The sequence below is a fragment of the Rhamphochromis longiceps genome, linkage group LG10 (assembly GCF_057381845.1).
Source record: "Rhamphochromis longiceps isolate RC_006_pf linkage group LG10, R_longiceps_female_GT1.1, whole genome shotgun sequence".
Lineage (NCBI taxonomy): Eukaryota > Metazoa > Chordata > Actinopteri > Cichliformes > Cichlidae > Rhamphochromis > Rhamphochromis longiceps.
In genome coordinates, this window is record NC_140566.1 from 14,102,305 (window position 1) to 14,122,381 (window position 20,077).

The following is a 20,077-nucleotide window of genomic DNA, read 5'->3' on the forward strand; positions in this document are numbered from 1 at the left end:
CAGTCCACACGTCAGTAACGTGAACTAAGTCCATGAATGCGCCTGCTATGTACACAGCCGCAGGTACCGGAGGGGGAGGAAGTCATTGTTTGTCTTGTGTCAAAATTCCGAACATCACCGGGCTCTTTTCCATATAAGAATAAAAAGGGACATAGTATGATTTACCTAATAACAGTGGCAAAGCAGCAGAAACCATTTCCACGTTATCTTTTCCCTCACGCTGTCCCATCGGACAGCCAGTAATAATGTGGGTGGGACTAAAGCGTGCATCACCCACGGTTAACACTGATGAACTCTTCTCTGATACTCCGGTTGGGCTACAATGAAACATTTTTGTTACTTTGAATGACTCTTTAAGCTCTTCGCCCTGAGTGTGGAGCCGCCGTGAGCCGATCCGTGGCTCGAACTTAGCTGACAGTAAGTATTTTTTCAGGCCTATGTCGGACTTCTGTTTCCACCCGCTGTGTTGTCGCAGTACTGACGAGTGCGGATTGTCCAGCTGCAAACTCGCAGGTAGAGATAAGGAATACGGCGATCCTATTAGTGCCGCGCTTAAATCTATGTTTTGTTTCCAACAGATGTCTTTATATGGGAAGTTTTTTTTTTTTTTAACTACACCGAGTCTCTTTGTGGATTGTGGCTGTAGTAGGGAAACAGGGAAAGGGTGGAGACGCCAAAACTTAGCCTTCAGCTTTTCCAGCCTGGAGTCTTAAGTAGACTTTGCTGCTTATAGATGCTTTGTCTTTGGCGAAAAAATTAAAAAGTGATTTTCGTTAGTGTAGATTAGGGTGTGTGCTTAAGAAAACTCCATCAGATGTTTGTTTTATTTCTCTCTTTGTCTTTCTTTAAGACGTTTTTTTAAACACTGACTTTTTGCCCTAACGCTTTAAAAACGTGATCAGGCGGACTATTCTTAGCCACAGCACAGTTTTGGGGGAAAATGCTGATGGTAAGCAAGTGTTGACTCAGCGCTGTTGTTTCAGTCATCAAGTTGATGACTAACAATTGTCTTCTGTCACTTGGTTGCACGTTTTAGAGTCGGTCCGTAGATTTCCCATACAAATTCATTTTAAAAATCACGTATGCAAAGCACAACTTCCCCTTAATCAAGGGAAGACCATTTTTTAAATAGGTCAGCTGATGTTCAGGCTGAAGAGTTGATGAATGATGTTTAAAAGAAAAAGAAAATATGATGGGTATGCAAACAGCTTAAAAAACGGAGGGGGAAGGTTGCAGGTGAAGGATTGTCAGAGGTACACTGCTGCACCTGTACACGCACCCAGCTGTGATGTCAGATTGTACATCATCATTGCAGGGTGTGCCATCCTTATCTAGTTGAGGCCATCAGTGAAAACTGCATGGAATTAAGCTGCTATGTGAAGTGTGATTGTTTTGCTGATCGTCTCCTAACATTTCCCTTCCCTTGCCAGGTGTCATTGTTTGAGATAACCACTGGGAGTCAGCAAAGTCAGGAATCTCCTTATTTATCCCTTTATCCATAGATTTTCTTCCACTTATCCATTCAATTTCTGGAAGCTGGAGCCTATTTCAGCTGTCACAGGGCAAAAGGCAGGGTGCAGGTAGTCAGTCTGTCACAGGGCCGACACAGAGAGACAGACAGCCATTCATAGAGAAATTCACACATAACCGCAGTGACTGCATGCCTTTGGGCTGCGCGATGAAGCTGGAGTACCCATGGAGAACATACAAACTCCACACAGAAAGGCTCCAACTAGATGGTGGATTTGAACTCACCTCCTGCCTTTTCATTATCCAAACAAACACAAAATATGTTTTGAATTCAACACAGCACTGCTATCAGTGTGTTTGATAGTATTTGTAATTGCTCCAGAGTCGGTACTGCTGAGAGATAAAAGTCATCCATTGCACCCCACACATACACACAAACAAAGCCACATTGTTCTTGACACATAGCGTGTGTGTTTAAAGGATTGCGATCATTGGACTCTTGCTAATAGCTTACTTCTCAGCCAGTCACAGCATTCCAATTTGATTAGTCTCATGTTTTATAAAACACAGTGTGGGTATAGTGTAGTATTTACCGTGAAAGTAACCTGAGCAAACAGTGTAGGTAAAGTTTGACTCAGACATGCAAAATGCAGGGAAATCACGTTAAGTCAACACTTAACACTTTAGTCCTTCAAAATGTAAACAGATAACAGCAGCTAGTTGGGTTTGGTACTTAATGAGAAATATCTGTTTTGGTTTAGTTTTTATCATGTTTACCTCTGTATTGTGCGTCTTGCTTGCTTAGGGACAAGTGTGAGCAAGTCTTTCATACGAAAGTATAACACCTAAAAGTGTGTGGAAACACCAAAGATCTCACATGTGAGTGTCTTAAAAAGATCCAGCTCCATAAGTGGAAATAACCAAAAAAAGTCAAAAGTATAAATTGAAATAGCCGAAATTGAGTATGGCCTTAGTGTGGAGATTTTTTTCCACAGCAATTAAAATGTCACTTGTGATTTCTTGGGAAGCAAAGGTGGGGAAGATCCATCCTAATGGGATTAATATCTAAACCAGATTGTTGTCAAGACAAAAAAGCTTATACGAATACAACATATACGCAGTGGTGATCTATATTTAAAAAAACCTGGCTGTACAGATGACACATTTGGGATGAATACACTGTGCAAATGTGCAGATCTCTTCAACAGCAGTGCTTTTGATTCATTACATGAGCAAAAAGTGGAAAGAAATCTTGGCCACAAAGTGCTGATTATTAAGCTCATCTGTCACATTTCCTTTTGTTTTCACTCTTAGTCTCCTTATTAGTAGATGCTAGTTTACGCCCGACACAGTAATTGTGACGGGATCTTCAATTATTATTCTTCCTGAACCTGTTTTTGCTACACATGATCCTGTGTAGCTTGTAGTGGAAGTGGAAAGTCACGTTTCTGATAAAAAGAATGCAGACGCATATTATGCTTCTTTCTTTCTTTCTTACCCTTGTTTCAAACTCTCTCTTCTTAACAGAGACAGGCTCCCTCCCTCTTTTTTCTTAAGCCTCGTTTTCCAGGAAACATTCAGCTATTCTACATTTACCAACATGCAACACAAAGGGTTTCACACACCCTTTTTTTTCACCAGTAACCTTGTCCTAAACTTCTCATATGTTTTGACATAAACGACTTGCCTAGCAGGTCGCTGCTGACAAACATTTCCAGTTTACTTTCTATTTTCATGCAAGTGATATCTAAAGCAGTCTGTTTTTACAGAAGTGATAATGGTGGTCCTGTTGAGCAATCATGATATGTCATCATTATTGAGCATTAGATTCACTTCAAGGTCATGATCACACTGACGGATTTTGCTAAGCATCAAACACTTAAACTGCATCTCTCTGTCTGTTTTAAAGCTGACATGTTTGTGGTTACAGGTCTGTATTATTGCCTTTATTACTACTTTTCCTACAGAAAATCTGAAGTCAGATACTCTTGCTTTAAAATCCGATTTTGCTATGATCTATATCACGAGAAAGGCCACAGTTTCACATGTCTTTGATCTCTGGACTGTTTTCTTTTGTCTTCTCACCAGGGCATTTGATCATTTGTGCAACAGAGCTATGGCCAGTCCAGAGGACGTGATCGAGCCGTTGGCAGAGAGCGCAGCTGCCCAAAGCCTTAATAGACGACGCTTCTCACACGACTGCCACGATTTGACTAAAGACGAGCTAGATGGCCTCATGTCGCGCAGTGGTGAGAAACGACGAAAATGAATTTAGTTTAAGATAGAAGCTCCCAGAAAACCATTTTTCTTGATTGCTTCAATTTTTCAAATCGCAGAAGGACGTCCTTTCATCGTGGTGCATCGTCTTTCCGAAATAGAAGATAAGGGTATACCTTATTTCATCCCTGATGTTCCTGTTAAATGCAGACTGGACAACACAGAGAAGCACACTACACGCTCAAGGGTACCTCCATAAACTTACAAAAATACCCTTTACATTTTTTTCTTTTTGGGATACTAATGAATCTTTATAGAAAGCTCTTGATGGGCCCAAAGTGAAAACACACACACTTATGCTTAATAAGTAACTCTTTACAACTGTGTAACAACAGACAATCCCATTTTCGATTTTGACTCAGGACATGCCAGGGATAAATTTGACTACTTTGCCATGACGTTAAGTCATAGTGAAGCGAAAGGAGCGATAAAATTACAAAAGAAAACTTTATTGCTACTGAGCAGGCTGTTTCAGGGTTTTACAGTGTGCTGTCACTTTGGCCATAAAGGGATCAACATGGCCAGCAGCAATGCTCAGTGGTGCTTAAATGATGCTCACTTGGTAGTACGGGGCTCAAAGTGTGACAAGAAAATACCCCCCCATTCCATTACACCACTACCACCAGCAGCCTGAACCATGGATGCAAGGCACCAGAGACAACAACCATGCCACGTTCAAAGTCATTTAAATCAAATTTCTTTCGCATTCAAAATGATTAACAGCAGATTTTCATTTGTGGTGAATTTTATTATGACTGTTGTTGAATGAGTCCTAAAGATAATATTTAAGTGATCTGAAACCAACCATATGACCATGAAACAGTCAGTCACATTTATTTCTACATAGTCATTTATATTAAAAAGCAGAAGTTCATGGGTATCTTAACAAGTACTGATCTTCATGTCACTTTATTTGTAAGTTAACTCCTGAGTTTTAGTTGGATGGCTCAGTCAGTTTGCATATACTTTCCATATTCTGGTATCCACATTCTCTGATTTTCTTTCTCCCACAGTCCAGAACGGTGAATGTAAGTAGAATTAGAAACTTGTTTCTACGTGTTTTAATCCAATCCACATGCTAAATGTCTTGCCTGATTTGCTTATATCCTCCGGAAACCCAAACTTTTTTTTAATGCATTTTTAATCTTAGCTATTTGGGATTAGCTGATTATAAAAACTGTCTGCATGTGGAAACAGTGGGTTTATTTTACAACACAGTAAAGTATTTTCAGTGGGAGAAAGTGACTTCTTCACTGTCCAGATGAACAGAATCAACTTTTTGGGGTCATTCTTTTTTATTTTTACAAAGTGTAAAACACTTTATTGAGTAGAATGAAGTAGAACGTGCGTAAAAGCCTAAATGTAATTTCTCCATATGAGGACATAGGTTCTCAGGAGGATATGAAACAAAAAAAACATTTACGCTACTTCCTGGTTCATCTTTGATCTGCAGCACTTACAAAATGGCAATTAAAAAAGGACTTTGGGTGTCTTAACTCTTATCTTCCAAGTAAGTGATTTAGATATAAATTCATCTGTCTATTCAAATTGTGGCTTTCTTTCTTACTGGGAACTACGTTAAAGCTGTGGCTGGCAAAACACAGTCCAGTTGCTATGAAAACAAGAGCTAATAAGAAAAATTCTATTCCATTCAAATCACTCAAATTTTTGCCATTTGGTGGTTCCCCTTTTTCACCACCACACTTGTGTTTTTGTATGATATCAATGATGTCCCTCCAGGTTAGTATTGGGACCCTGTATACATTGCATCTAACACATGGCCAGTTCCACTGGACTATAAAGAGGAAGTACAAGAACTTTCAGGAGGTGCATCGCGACCTTTACAAGCACAAGATGATGCTTCATTTACTGCCTATTGGAAGGTTGGTGTGCTGATCGATTTAACTGTGCAACTTGTCCTTTCTCTCTTAATGCAGTTGAAATCTGAGTAATTGTTTGTTTTGAGCTTTTTTTATGGCAGTTCTCTCAAGCGCAGAATGTTTTTGAATATTCAAATTTTCCTCAAAGATTTGCAAAGGAGAGGCAGCAGCTGAGAAATATGTCGGAGGAAATGCCCAGCCTACATGGGACTGAGTGGGCCAGAAGAACCTCCAGCAAAGTGGTATATAAATCAGTCTTCCACACACTGAACATATTTTGAAGCATCACATAATTTTACAAGTAGCAGCTGGTAAGTAAATTGTAAATATGTGCTCTTCTAATGCAGAAATACCTTGAGGAGTACCTGAATTGTCTACTGGAGAACACATTCTGTAAAAATGATAGCAGCATGGTAAGCATGGGTGAATAATATATACACTACATTGCAAAAGTTTTAAATCAGCCCTCTGTATATTTTGCTTCCAAGGACCCAGACCTTTTCAAGATATTCTTTAAAAATGGCTGATTTTTCATACATTTTCAGTCCTAGTACCTGACTATTTTTAGAGAAATGTCTTTTTGTTTGTTAAGACACTTAACGCATACCTATTCATCATTCAAGTACATCATTCAAGTACAAAAGATGCACCTAACCCAAGGAATGAACCAGTGTTGTCTACACTTAACAGACAACTTAACAAAGAATCGGTTTTAAATTGTGTCAGGCAGCCTGTCATAAAAACACATAATTTAACCCACTTTCATAAAATGAATCTACCAAAAATGCAAAAGATAACATAGTCTTACAAGAATGAAATGATGTTTTTGCAACAACAAAATGATTCCCACAAAGCTATTAGTCTAAAACTTGGCACGAACACAGAAAAATTCTTTCACATTTTGATTCACCATACAATACCCATCTAGAAAGCCTCTAATTGGCAACAGGTTTATGCCAATGCAGCAAAGGATACGTGGATAGAAAAACCCACAGTGGAACACTCTCAGTCATGAGTTGGACAAAATATGACCAAATATTGACTTTGAAGCTTGTTAGAATTGTACAGTACCTGATTTTCTTGATTTTTATACTGTACTCCCATGTATGTTTGGACATTTTTAAATAAATTGTTGCACCTATTTCTAATGTTTCTAGCAAAATACAAAGAAAAGGGAAGTGGCTCAAGACTTTTCATTGTACCATCTCGACATACAAAGTAAATCTCAAGTAAAATGACTGCATTTTGAGTTATATTTTGTTTTGCAGCTGGAGTTCCTCTCCATCAGTCCCCTCTCCTTTGTCTCTGATCTTGGACCCAAGGGCTTGTAAGCAAAACACTGAGCTCATGTATTTTAGTGGGTTGGGAGTGAATAAGGGTATGGCAGGTGTTCATTGCATAATATGTCTGATCTTGACTCAGGGAGGGATATATCTTGAAGAGGTCAGGGGGTCACCGAATCCTAGGCCTGAACTGTATAGGCCATCATCAGATCTGCTTCCGCTGGTCACGCCGCTGGCTGGTGGTGAAAGACTCTTTCCTGTTGTACATGAAACGAGATAGTAGCAGCATCGACTTTGTGCTGCTGTTTGATCCAGAGTTCAAAACAAAAGTGGGTCGTGCTGACACAGGCACCAAATATGGAGTGTGCTTTGAGAACTTTAATCGGTAGGTCAGCTTTGTCTTTGTGTATTATATGTACTGAGTTTTGCGTGTTTTTGCTGTGTTTGTGATGCACGTATTGCCTTTGTGCTTTTAATCCTTTTAATCAGGAATTTGATTATCAAGTGCAACGGCTATAGGCAAAGTCAATGGTGGAATTCTGAAATCAAGCATCTGGCAGAAACATGTGACTTTCTCAAAACGCAACGCTTCGAAGGATTCGCTCCACCGCGGGAGAACACGCTCACTAAATGGTCAGTTATGTAGTCTGGCTCATATTTGTAATAATTCCAATAATCTTTTAGGATTTGTCCTCAATTTACCTTTCATTATTTGAAGGTATGTGAATGGAAGTGGTTACTTCGCTGACCTGGCTGATGCTCTCGAACAAGCCAAGGAGGAGATTTTCATCACAGATTGGTGGTAGGTGTCAAAAATGTCTGGATTTGCTGATCAAAATCTTTATGTAACTATAATTTTTCAATATTTTAGTTAAACCTGGAAACGTATTCTGTGTGTGTGTGTGCGCGTTTTTTTTTTTTTTTGTTTTTTTTGTTTTTTTTGGGCTTTTTTCACAGGCTCAGTCCTGAAGTCTTCCTAAAGAGACCAGCAACTAACTACTACTGGCGGCTCGATGAGATCCTCAAACGCAAAGCAGTAGGGAGTCTCTCTGTCTTGTTTTTGTTGCCATCTTGTTTTTTTTTCTTCTTCTTTTTCAAAATGTATATAATTTGTAGAGTTTTTTTAAAATAACATTACTTTAAATGAACCTGTTTCTGCAGGAAATGGGAGTCAAAGTGTGTGTACTGCTGTACAAAGAGGTAGAGATGGCACTTGGCATCAATAGTGAGCACAGCAAGAGGACTCTAATGAATATGCACCCAAACATCAAGGTCTTTCACTTCTCTGCACAATGTCTTGTAGAGTAGTAGGAGAGGAGGGACACAAATAACTGTCAAAAGAGCCCTGAATGCACATTTTAACACCAGTTTTACCCACTGATCCGTCAGGTGATGCGGCATCCTGACCACGTGTCTTCTGTGGTGTTTCTGTGGGCTCACCATGAGAAGATGGTGGCCATTGACCAAACAGTAGCCTTTGTAGGGGGGCTTGACCTGGCTTTTGGGAGATGGGATGACAGCCAGCATCACCTAACTGACCTTGGTTTGACAGAGACGACCGACGGGGTAACTGAAGGCGAAACGAGGAACGATGTAGATGTAAGAATGTACTGTGAACCGTACAGACTGTAATGGATGACTCTGTTATCCAGGGCAATGGTATGGCTGGTGGCTCTAAAACATCTGAGCCAGATAAGCAAGGAGAGCAGGACCCACATGATTTGACTGGTAACACTAAACTGTGGCTTGGCAAAGATTACAATAACTTTATCAAGAGAGACTGGGTCCAGCTGGATAGACCATTTGAAGGTACTCTATCTAAATTTCTTTCAGCAGCTCATGCACACACATACACTGACAATGCCTGAACAGAGAGATGAAAGACTTGTTTTGGGTTTTTTTTGCTTCCTTTCCCCCCTCTTTTATCTTGTCAGATAACATTGATCGTACTACAGTTCCTCGCATGCCGTGGCGTGACCTGTCTGCAGCTTTTCATGGCAAAGCTGCCAGGGATGTAGCCCGCCACTTCATCCAGCGCTGGAATTTTACCAAGGTCAGACACAAAAGAAAGCTGTGTTAAACAGCAATAGTTTTAACATTGATCTTTAAATATCTATATGTATATTGTAAACATCACTTTTGCTTTACAAATGAGTCTATAGGTGTACAAGCTACAGGTTGGTTTAACATTTATACTATAAATATCCAAAGTTGTGAAACTGAAACATTGGATTGAAAATAGGTGATCTTTACTAAAACAGAGCTTAAAATAATCAGACTCCTGTATTACTGACTTGGACCTTGTATCCTGTGTGGTAATATGACTCATACAGTAAGTCCTAAAAAAAACAAAAACATCCCCAACCCTCATGTTTCCATTAGAAGTATTGCTTAAAAACCTTTAAGCAATGCTTTGGAAACATGAGTAACAGGAAAGTGACAAAACTGAAATTGATTCATTTTTTCTGTCCTCTTCAGATCTTCAAAATCAAGTACAAAGACGACTTCTACCCTTACCTACTCCCCAAGTCTCATTCCACTGCTGACTCTCTGCCATTCACTGTGCCTGGGTCCAAGAAAGCCAAAGTGCAGGTATGTATATTCACACACAGACTCAAGATGACGTCAACATCTGTGTAAATATAAAATTTTTAAAGTTCTAGTCTTTTTGCTCACAGATAGGCCCACATATGTGCTACTGTGGTCAGGGTATGTTTTAGGTGCTTTAAGATTAAACAGTTCCAGGAATTCCCTGTGGGTAACTACCCACTTCCATGGCCCTCTGAGAACTATATTTTTTTCCAATTTGCTTAAATCACCAGTAGTAACGCTAATGTGATGCGTTAGCCAGCTGGTAATTTGCAGAGCCACAACAACAGCAACATGCTGGTGGACTCTGTATCTGGAGCTGTTTGCTTGTTGTGTGTTCCAGGTTGCTGACAACAGCACAGATGTGCAAATTCATATTATGCAAATTAAATTGTGAATTTTGTGGGCTTTAAAGTAAAACAACATATCATTTTGGTCAACATGACCATTTTCTTTATATGCTGTCAATTATACAAGGAGCAAGTAATCTTAAACAGGTTAGTGGCTCTAACTCTTTCACTGTGCCTCCCACAGCTGCTGAGTATAGTTTCCAAAAGCATGAACAAATCAATCAATCATTAGTGCCCAGCATATTCTCATCTATTGCCAAGGATAGCACGCAGGAAAACATACTGGAACCACTTTGGTTGTTGTGGTCCTTTAACTTTGTTGTAATCCAAATTTAATTGATTATAATCACTTAATAAAGCCTAGACTTTTCCATTTGAGAGGAATGTGTTGTTTACACGGGCAGTGTTAAAATCCTTCTTTAATGACTCTGCTTATGTTTACATAGGTTTTTCAGATCTTTCCTGCAGTCCAAAGAGCACCTTTTTAGCCCTTTCATACATTGTCGTCAAAACACTGACAGGTTAAGATGTGAGCCTTCGTGCATATGATGTGACATTAGCATGCTAGATACATTATATAAGTATTTATTATTATATTATTATATAATAGTTTTATTCATCACTGCTTACATATTTGCTGCAGAACTGTAGCTGGTTGTAAAACTTTCCACAGTTCTGTTTCAGCAGTTCAGTCATGTGCAAAAGAAAGTGTAACCCCTTTCATTTCTAATGTTTTATGTAACAAGAGAAACCTCATCATTGCACAGTTATTTAAATGCAATCTCAGATGAACTTCAAAACATGACTTATTACCCTGTCATTATTTAGTGAACAAAAATGAAGCCAAAATGAAAAGCAGTGTGTGAAAAACTTAGTACAATCTTACTGCTTCCATAGGAATTACGAGGGTAAGTAGCAGCCAGGTGCTGCTAATCAAGTGCACTTCATTAACTAATCATCAGTAAGTGTGAGCACCTCCAGTAGAGAAGCAAGTTGTTGCTGCCTATCAATCTGGGAAGGTTTTTAAGGTCATTTCCTTACAATCTGAAGTCCATATTTGTACAGTGACAAAGATTATTCACAAGTGGAAAATATTAAAGATAGCCCCCAATCTTCCCAGGAGTGGATGTCCCAGCAAATTCCCTCCAGTGTCCGAGTGTGCAGACTCTACAGATTTAGCATAAACCAGACACGGCAGATCAGACCACACACCTCATACTGTCACACCTCACTGTCATGCATGGTGGTGGTGCGGTGATTATTTGGGCAGGCTAGCTTGAACCAGATAATTTTTTTTTATTCTGTCTGATATGTAAAACCTTAGAACTAAAAGAGTCTGTACTTTCATTTGCACAGGACTGTAGGCTTCACACTAGAGCTTGATAGAAACTGGGTTCTCCTACACAGAAGGTCAACCTTGGATACGGGAAAACACAAAGACTTTGCCTCTAGCTGCCAGTGCTCATATGAAAGACTTTTTGTGTCACACAGCTCCAAGCTATAATGACATGGTGTAAAGAGAGCTTTCAACATCACTGTTAAGACGGCAAGAAGAATTGAAAACATGTAGAGTGCACATTAATGAAACGTTGCTGTTGGTCATATGTATACTGTATTCTTATTGAATAATTATTTAAGACCTTAATTGCTGTAAACAAGCCAAGAATGAAAGACCTCTACTGACTTTTACATGAATTTATTCTTTTGTGCTGCCAGGTCAGATCTTACAGAGGAAATCAGATGGGTATTTCTGTGCTACAACAAAGAGACACTGTTCTAGTGTTGGAAATGCAGCTATTCAGTATTTGCTGGGTTTTTTTTTTTTGTGCTATGGCAGATGGTGGAACAAAAGTAAAGCCTGTAGAACAAAACTACTTCCAACATATTTATCCTGTTTAGTAAAGCCAGAGAAAACAAATGCAATGCCAAGGACAGAGTGGGATTACAAGTGGCAGTATCTCATTTGCAACAGGCTTCATAGGATCTATGGTCCAGAGAGACACCAGCATAAGCAGCACAACTAGCAGATATCCCCTTAACAGAATAATAAAATAATAATATATTGCTAAAGATTGTGCGTTAGCAACTTTGTGAAGATGCTTGTTTTGTTAGAATAATTCAAAAACAAGATGACAATATGTTAGAACTGTATTTAATCAGTATTTTTAGCCAGTGTTACATGCTGCAGTTAAAACCGCTCAATCAGTGAGTGTCCAGTAACAGATACTTCTATTGTGGATGGTGGCCTGTAACCATAACCCTTGCTCCCCATTATGTTGTAGCTTTCCTATCAGGTTCTGTAGCTGCTTTATTCAGGTTTCAGGCTCATTGCCTCAGATTACACAATCTGTCTTCAAACTTTAAGAGGTGCGCTCCCTTTTTGTGCATCTGCTCCATTTCTTCTGTTAAGTATCCTATTAAAATTCATAGAAATGGGCGAATTTACATGTCCATGGTAATATGATATGTAAGTGTGATTGCAATGGTGAATATCCACAGTAATAGTAAAATGACACCATTGAAAAGAGATAAAATATATGCATGATTTATAAGTATATCCAGTGCTAAGTTGAATTTTTGGGGTTTTCTCAGGTGCTGCGCTCTGCTGATCGTTGGTCAACTGGAACCTGTGAGAGCTCAATCCATAACGCCTACATCGACACCATCAACAAGAGTGAACACTACATCTACATCGAGGTAATTAAGATTAACATTGTAGCACTTTACAGATAAATGTACATCTTTAAGCAGGCAGTGTGTCATCCTGTCTAAACCATATTAAGGCTCGCTGTGCCTTAATATGGTTTAGACAGCAGTGATACAGTCAGGGCTCTCATTGGGACAAAATTGTCACCGTAATCGCAAATATGTTGCCCAAGAATAGGCTCTGATTTGGAAAAAACAAATCTGTTTACCAGCATGCCTACTGTAATGACTTTTCCTGAATCTGAGTATATCCAAAGCCCACTTCCTTCATTGCCAGCTACCTGCTAGCTTTGGCCCTCACCTCATACTGAGCCACCATCTGCCTTGCCTCTGCCCTTAGAACCAGTTCTTCATCAGCTGTTCCGACCAGAAGACTGTCCATAATGGCATTGGTGATGCAATCGTGAATCGAATTCTGCGTGCCTACAGGTATGATTTGAGTGTGTTGGTTTTCTAATATTTGTCTATTGTCTTTCGGAAGGGCTGTGTACAAAATGCATTCATTAAATATGTTTTGTACCAGATTTAGCTACTAGCTAATTTCCATCTGCAGTCCCTGGGCAATTTAAGAAGCAGAAGTAGCTGAATTCTATCAGCTCAGACACACATACAACGGTTACAAGTGTTTCTTACTTGTTGGCCAGCAGCATCCCATGAAGGAGCAGTGGCCATCTTCAGCTAAGATGCTCATTTTTAACTTGTGACGATGTGTGACAGCGGCTGTCAATCATTAGTGTATGCCCTGCCCATGCCTCGCCCACTTGACACATGCCCACAACACAAAATCAGGGTCAAAAGTTTGACAAATGGAAAAAAAGCGGGGGGAAAAGGCCCGAAACTGAAAAAACAAATTAATTTGTAACAGAAAATAAAATTTGAAGCTGAAAAAAATGAAACTTAAAAAAAAAAGTCATTTCCATGAAAACAAATAATTTATTCAAATTATTTTTATATCAAAAAGAATTTCAACTTCAAATCACCTTTTTGAAATGAGTAAAACTTTTGACCATGATTTAGCTCCATACTTTGTAATTCAGCAGAAACTCGCTCAGGTCCTTGCATGCCATCAGATTTATCTTGTGTTTTTTTTCCATGTTGCATTGAAATGTTTAGAAAAGCTGTGGCTTTAAAACAGCAGTTTGTGAAAGAAGTTAAGACAAGACATGTAAGAACAAATGCAAATATCACTGAGCTGGTAAACTGGGGGTACACATTTGAAACAAAATGTTTAGTTCAAAGAAATAACAAAACCAAATAGAAATATACATTAGACCTCATCTTTTATCTGCAGAGTACAATGTACAGTGTTGATGTTGTGTTTTTTCAGAGAAAAGAAGAAGTACAGGGTGTATGTGGTGGTGCCTCTGCTTCCTGGATTTGAAGGAGACATCAGTACAGGAGGTGGAAATGCCATTCAAGCTATTCTGCACTTCACTTACAGGTGAGAGCCTTTTCCGCCCATTAGCACTCTGCACTCAGCCCACACATCAGCAAGCACTACAACTTATGAAAGCCACAGTAAAAACAAGACTTCTCAGCTTCGTCTGGTTTAAAGACATATTTCTGATTGAGCAGAAATGTCACTGATAGAAAATGCATAAGACATGTCAATAAAACTGGTAATGGAAGTTGGGGTAGCTACCATGCATGTAAGGTTTCTATCAATCAACTGGTCCAACTGGAATAGAGCATATCGAGTCATATTACATATTACATTGAGTGATGTTGCTTAATCAGCTTTGTCAGCATGTTGTTATTGCCAGAATGCAGCATGGCCATGTTATGGTTTCACTATCATCCATCACATTTCCAAATCTGCCTTTGATGTTATGCCCAGAAGTGTACTCTCTGTATATGCTCTAGATATTTTTGGGTTTTTTTTTGTGAGATTCCTAAATTATTTCCCCTTATGCTGGCTGGCTTTCTTAATGTAAGGTTTTATTCTGTCATCCTAGGACCATGTGCCGAGGGGAGTTCTCCATCCTGTCAAGACTAAGCGAATGTAAGTTTTTTTTGTCACTTACCTGCTTTGTTAGACCTCGGAAATCAGCCTGACATCAGCCTTTGCTGCCTGGCTAACATGCATCTTTCCTTCCCCTTGAGTTGTTCCTTTAAATTGACTCTACTGGTCTTCACTTCACATCATCTCATGTAAATAATGTGATTCTGCTCTGGCCTGCAGTGAAGGATCAGTGGACAGAGTACATCACACTGTGCGGATTGAGGACGCATGCCCAGCTCTCCGAGTCACCTGTCACAGAGCTCATCTATGTTCACAGCAAGACCCTCATTGCTGATGACCGCTGCTATATCATTGGTGAGTCACCGCTGGGCATTCAAGGATTATAATTCTGACCTTGAGTCATCACAGAGGTTCATGACAAAATGATGATGACATAATGCAGCCTGCAGCTGATATGATTTTTTTTAATGTGTTTTTGGCTTTCAGTGTAACAATAAAACTGAATCGATACATTTTATATGTAGTTTAGTAGCACCTATAACTGTAGAATACGGATATGAACGAATACAGTCATTTATATATAAAAAGATAAAAAAAATAGGACGACTTAAAAAATGGATGAGTGCAATGACTTTTGAATTCTTTTTTCTTTCTTTCTTTCATTGTTTAGCCTTACACTCTTTAAGATTTTAGGCTTACTCCATATGAATATGCAGATTCACATGCAAGTCTTTGTGGGAGGAACAGAGGGATTGCATTTGCTTAAACGTGCTCTGGAACCCACTAGCTATTGATGACAGTTAGCTTTGTATTACCTTTTAAAAAGATTTATCTGAATTCTTAAAGGTACAGTGAAGTTGTTTTTTGAGTTTGTTGAACAGAAAAACAGAATATTATACTCAACAACATACTTATAAATATTGATTAGTGTGTAAGTACGTTTTCCAACAAACTGATGCATTCTCATAAACGTAATCCATTAAAAATACATAGAAGCGGGCACTAATCGATGGAAGTTAACCATGTTACCCCACCCTCTTGAATACAGTGATTCAGATGAACATCGCCGTCCCGCTTAATCATGTTTTATGTATGTGGGTAGAGACAGCTACATACACAGTACGCCAAAGGTGGAGGAGAAGTGAACTCATAGGTGTGGAGACAAATGTAATTTATGTCTGCACCTTTAGACTCAAGAAGGTATGAAGGGTCATGCGTTTGTTTTATCTCCTGAACTGAAGTCAGTGCTCTAACAAAAAAACACGCTTAAACAATCGTATTTAATGTCGATACTGCTGCAGTTACTTACTGTCAGCAGATCAGACATGTGATCCTCCAATATCTGGAGAGCTGATAATTAGCCAACTAAATGGCAACAACAGCTGGTTATGCTAACATTGTGCTAGCTAATGTTAGACTAGAGTGTCCTAAAGATCACTCTGATAAAGAGTCTGAATACATTTTCACACTGTATGAAAATATCCGAGGTCAAAAATGTTAGAACCACTTCAAAGAAAGTTTCACTAACAGAGGCTAACAGCGGCAAAAAAATTTAAAAAAAAAAATCAGGATGTTGTCAACAAATCACCTCCGAATCTCTGTCATTAGACAGATTTGAGCTTTAGAGACTCATGCTGACATATTGAACTCCATTTCCAAAATTTTACAGCCTCCTCCAGAGTAAATAGACGTGAATGCATTGGAGATTTCTCACTATATTCTGTACACCTTATAGGTTGTCGGCTATAGGTTCTATGTATTTTTTTCTTTTGCACTTAATACATGAAGAAAGATAAACAAAATGTTCTAAACAGTCCATGGACCTATTAGATAAAGCAGAACTAGAGAAAAAAAAAGCAGCACTCATTTTAAATAAGGCTAAAACATATATATATATATATATATATATATATATATTTATTTTTTTTTTATTATTATTATTAATTTATTTATTTATTTTTTTACATGAATCATGCTTCTGAATGGACACACTGTAAATGCTTGTACTGTCCGTTTTTGCTCCAGGATCAGCCAACATTAATGACCGTAGCATGCTGGGCTCCCGAGACAGTGAGTTGGCAGTATTTGTGGAAGATGAAGAGAGGGTCCCATCCATCATGGGAGGGGAGGAATACCAGGCAGGACCACTGACACTTGCTCTACGCAAAGAGTGCTTCAGGTCAGGGCAAAAGCCTCTTGATGACTTATTAGCAACTTATAGTCTAATGTAGTTTTGCTACAAGATACAAATGTGAGAGTGAGACCTCTAAGTATATGGGCTTCTTTTTACACACAGACAAGCAAAAATATTTGATCCTGCATGGGAAACCTGTGCAGTTTTGTCATTACTTAACCATATTTTTTTCTGTTATTTGAATATTTTTGGCCTTTTCTTTGCTATACCAGGGTTCTTGTTGGAGCTGCTTCAGACCCCAGTATAAATATTGACGATCCAATCAGTGATGAGTTCTTCTTCTTGGTTTGGAATGACACTGCTAAAACGAATGTTAACATTTATGACAAGGTGTGAATTGACCCAAAAACCTTTTTATATATATATCTAATTGTATCAATATGTATTTTCACTTCTCTCACCGCTCTTTGTTCTTCTTGGCTCTGTGGCCCTACTGTATCACAGGTGTTCAAGTGCCTGCCCTGCAACAGTGTCCATAGCATGCAAGCCCTGAGGGACTATTTAAATGTGGCTCGCCTCTGTGACACAGACCCCGAGCAGGCCAAAGAGGAACTAAAGGCCATCCGAGGAGTGCTGGTCCATTTCCCCTTAAAGTTCCTGTGTAAGGAAAACTTGCTGCCTCCACGGAACACTAAAGAAGGCATGGCTCCTGTAGGGCTGTGGACATAAGCAGCAGCTCAGCCATGTTCAGACCACTACATGACAATGCAACTGCTGCTGTACTGCAACCATCTTTCCTGTTGTCAGCACAGTAAACAGAAGGAGTTACAGCACCAGCACTTGAATGGTGAGAGGCGGAGAGAGGTGTTACCCTTATCAAATTTATTAATGATCCACTTATGATTACTTTGTCTTTTTGATTGACAATGGGCTAATGTGACTGATGTTAGCTACTGACATGCAAATTTTACAATGTCCTGTCTATATTAGGTTGTGCTGACCAATTTGTTTGTGATGTCTGCTTTATAATAGCTTCAGTGTGATCTGATCTGCATGTCTGGCGGCGGTGCAGAGCACAGATAAATGAATGTATGAGTCAGGAGAGGATTGCAAGGTTGTATTAGAAATCAAGCATCTCACATGATCTGGGAACATAGTGTACATTTATTGGTGCACGATTTTTGGGTGGGTGGGTGACTCTCTCTCTCTGTCTCTTTTCTCTCACTCTCTCCCTCTGAGGCTTCACCTCTCACTGCAGTGCCAGAAAATCTGTCAGAACATTTGTGGTTGTTATGGTGACGGATATAAAGAGATGACTGGATTGTAGCTGAAATAAAGACTGGATAGGGCAGAATAGGGAGAGTGCTGATAAGAGGTACAACTTACTAAATCAGGATGGTGCACTGGGAAAAAGGAAGCTAATATTCTGCTAGGGCTGCTGAACATTTCTGGATATATGATCAGGTGGGGAAACTGTGAGAGCGGAAAGAAAAGCAGAACAAGATAATTAAAGGGTGTTAGGTTGATTTCCTGCTAATTGTTGCATTTTTTTTAAGTCTCCATGACACCTTAGTGAATTTTTCCCACCATACTGTCGACAGTCCAGAACAGAACATTCCACTGCCCACTTGAGACCACTGAATATCTCAGCTATTTTTATGTTGGGTCCAGCATCTTTCATGTGTACCGTATGTTACATTTGCTCACAGACATAGCCGTTTGTTTAGGTCCACTATTTTTAGCCATAACGCTGACTTGAGTTGTGACGTGATGTCGTTTTCACGTTCTCACTGATTGCCATTTTGGGGCATCACGGGGCTGTTTTTTTGAAATGTCATTCCCTTGAGCTGTGACCAAGCCGTGACTGCTGTTGGGAAGTCTTTAAATGTCTTCTACTGGATACATTTGTAGCATTGCTGGTGAAAATAGACAGGAAACCTTTACCTCTTTTGTGTCATTGCATTGACTGAGATATCATGTAATAATACAGCGGGTAAGGTACAGTATGTGCCTTAGAAAAACAGGAATTGGATTCTAAGGGTTGATGGAAAATCAAAGCGAGGGGGAATGTACATTTTTCTGCAACTGTAGATTGTGCATTCGGGCAAAACTGTAACTCATTTTTCAATATCTGAAGCACTAGGCCAGGTTTTATTACATGCACTTTCATCACAAGTTTTTTACAGCAACAAACAGCAGAAGAGGATAAAGGCCAGTCTGTAAAACTTGTAAATGGGACTCTGTTTTATATTCCTAGCCTTGTGCTAGTGTTATGACTACTGTGTGTGTGTGTGTGTGTTCTGGAAGGGGGTTGAGCCTTTGCACATGTTTCTTTTAAAGAGACCAGATAAAAGATGACCCAGAACAATGCAATGACAGTAAATCACAGTTAAGTGAATAATCCAGACTGTTGTATGAGCTTCTGACACACACCTATGAGTGAAAAACATTACCTTGGCGGTTCCATTGCAAAGCTGTCTGTGAATGGGACAGGTGCCCCATGCGACCAAGTCTACATGAAGTGTCTCACAGGATTGTTGTTCAGTTAAAGCATCTGTGTTTAGAAATATGGATGCTTACCTATGTAAGATATTAAAAGACACTATAAGCCCTTCCATATATATATTTTCTACCCTCTTTCTTGCAGCCCAAAGTGGTTGTCTTAACTGGTGTTCCTTTTAAGTTCTGCAGAAATGCCTGTAATATACCGAAAAGTGACCTTATACGGTTTCTCTCATGAATTTTATTTTTAATAGACCAATAATCAGCATTCCCAAACCACTTTTATGAATTTCTTACTCATTGAAATGTGTTTGTATTCATTCCTGAGAGTCACTGTGTGAAACCTTGTCTCTGTAGATCAATGTCATTACCTTATAATTACTAATGTATAGGGTTACTAACACTCAGGGGTAGAGAGCGATGACCAATATTCTTAGTCTTGTTAGTGCAATTATGAGCAACTTGTATTTTATTCTGTTTTTTTTTAACATGAACTTGTTTTTTATATCCGAATATCTACTCTGTTTGAAAAATTTACTTTTTTCAGCCTTCTCTTGTATTACTTTTGTAAACATTAGTGCTTTCTTTTTAAAAAGAAAAGACTGCATTCAAACTGGATTTAATATATTTAAAAAATAAAACTTTCAAATGTGTATCAGCATGCATTTCTATTCTGTATAAAATCTTAACGCAACTAAAATGACTGTCTAGACGTGTCTATCACATGGCAAGAGAAACAGAAAAGGGGAAATGTTAATTGTTTATATCTAAACTACTTTTGTCACCATGGAAGCAATATCCTTTGTTAGCTGGATATCCTTTAAGCAAATAGTTACTCTAAGAGAGAGCATGTGCTTTACACAGGAAACTGGTATTCGTGGCATGAAAGCTTAATGTTCACTAAATGACTAATGCATTGTTCA

At 39.0% G+C, this 20,077-nt stretch overlaps 1 protein-coding gene across 4 annotated transcripts; it reads left to right on the forward strand.

Annotated features, from left to right (window-relative positions):
- The first annotated feature begins 232 nt into the window (after positions 1 to 232).
- Positions 233 to 19,807, forward strand: pld2 (phospholipase D2). 4 transcript variants are annotated; one of them, XM_085420342.1, is made up of 25 exons: positions 233 to 513; positions 3,559 to 3,719; positions 3,807 to 3,934; positions 4,761 to 4,775; positions 5,488 to 5,630; positions 5,776 to 5,869; positions 5,975 to 6,040; positions 6,896 to 6,954; positions 7,050 to 7,295; positions 7,400 to 7,543; positions 7,629 to 7,712; positions 7,868 to 7,946; positions 8,072 to 8,182; positions 8,300 to 8,476; positions 8,563 to 8,719; positions 8,845 to 8,963; positions 9,389 to 9,502; positions 12,442 to 12,546; positions 12,896 to 12,984; positions 13,883 to 13,996; positions 14,511 to 14,557; positions 14,738 to 14,872; positions 16,544 to 16,697; positions 16,925 to 17,042; positions 17,157 to 19,807. In XM_085420342.1, exons 2-25 carry the CDS (start codon positions 3,587 to 3,589, stop codon positions 17,379 to 17,381), a joined length of 2,856 nt encoding a protein of 951 aa, XP_085276468.1. In that variant the 5' UTR covers positions 233 to 513; positions 3,559 to 3,586; the 3' UTR covers positions 17,382 to 19,807. The 4 variants fall into 4 exon arrangements, with proteins under 4 accessions (XP_085276468.1, XP_085276467.1, XP_085276469.1 ...); XM_085420341.1 differs by having other exon boundaries at positions 233 to 417; XM_085420343.1 differs by having other exon boundaries at positions 233 to 417; positions 3,583 to 3,719.
- Positions 19,808 to 20,077: the final 270 nt, after the last annotated feature.

Bases quoted from the DNA above. Each gene is read 5' to 3' on its own strand.
- pld2 (XM_085420342.1), top strand. From the start codon at position 3,587: ATGGCCAGTCCAGAGGACGTGATCGAGCCGTTGGCAGAGAGCGCAGCT. The intron at 7,713-7,867 runs GTAGGTGTCAAA...CTTTTTTCACAG, and splicing joins ATTTTCATCACAGATTGGTG to GCTCAGTCCTGAAGTCTTCC. The intron at 12,547-12,895 runs GTAATTAAGATT...CTCTGCCCTTAG, and splicing joins AACACTACATCTACATCGAG to AACCAGTTCTTCATCAGCTG.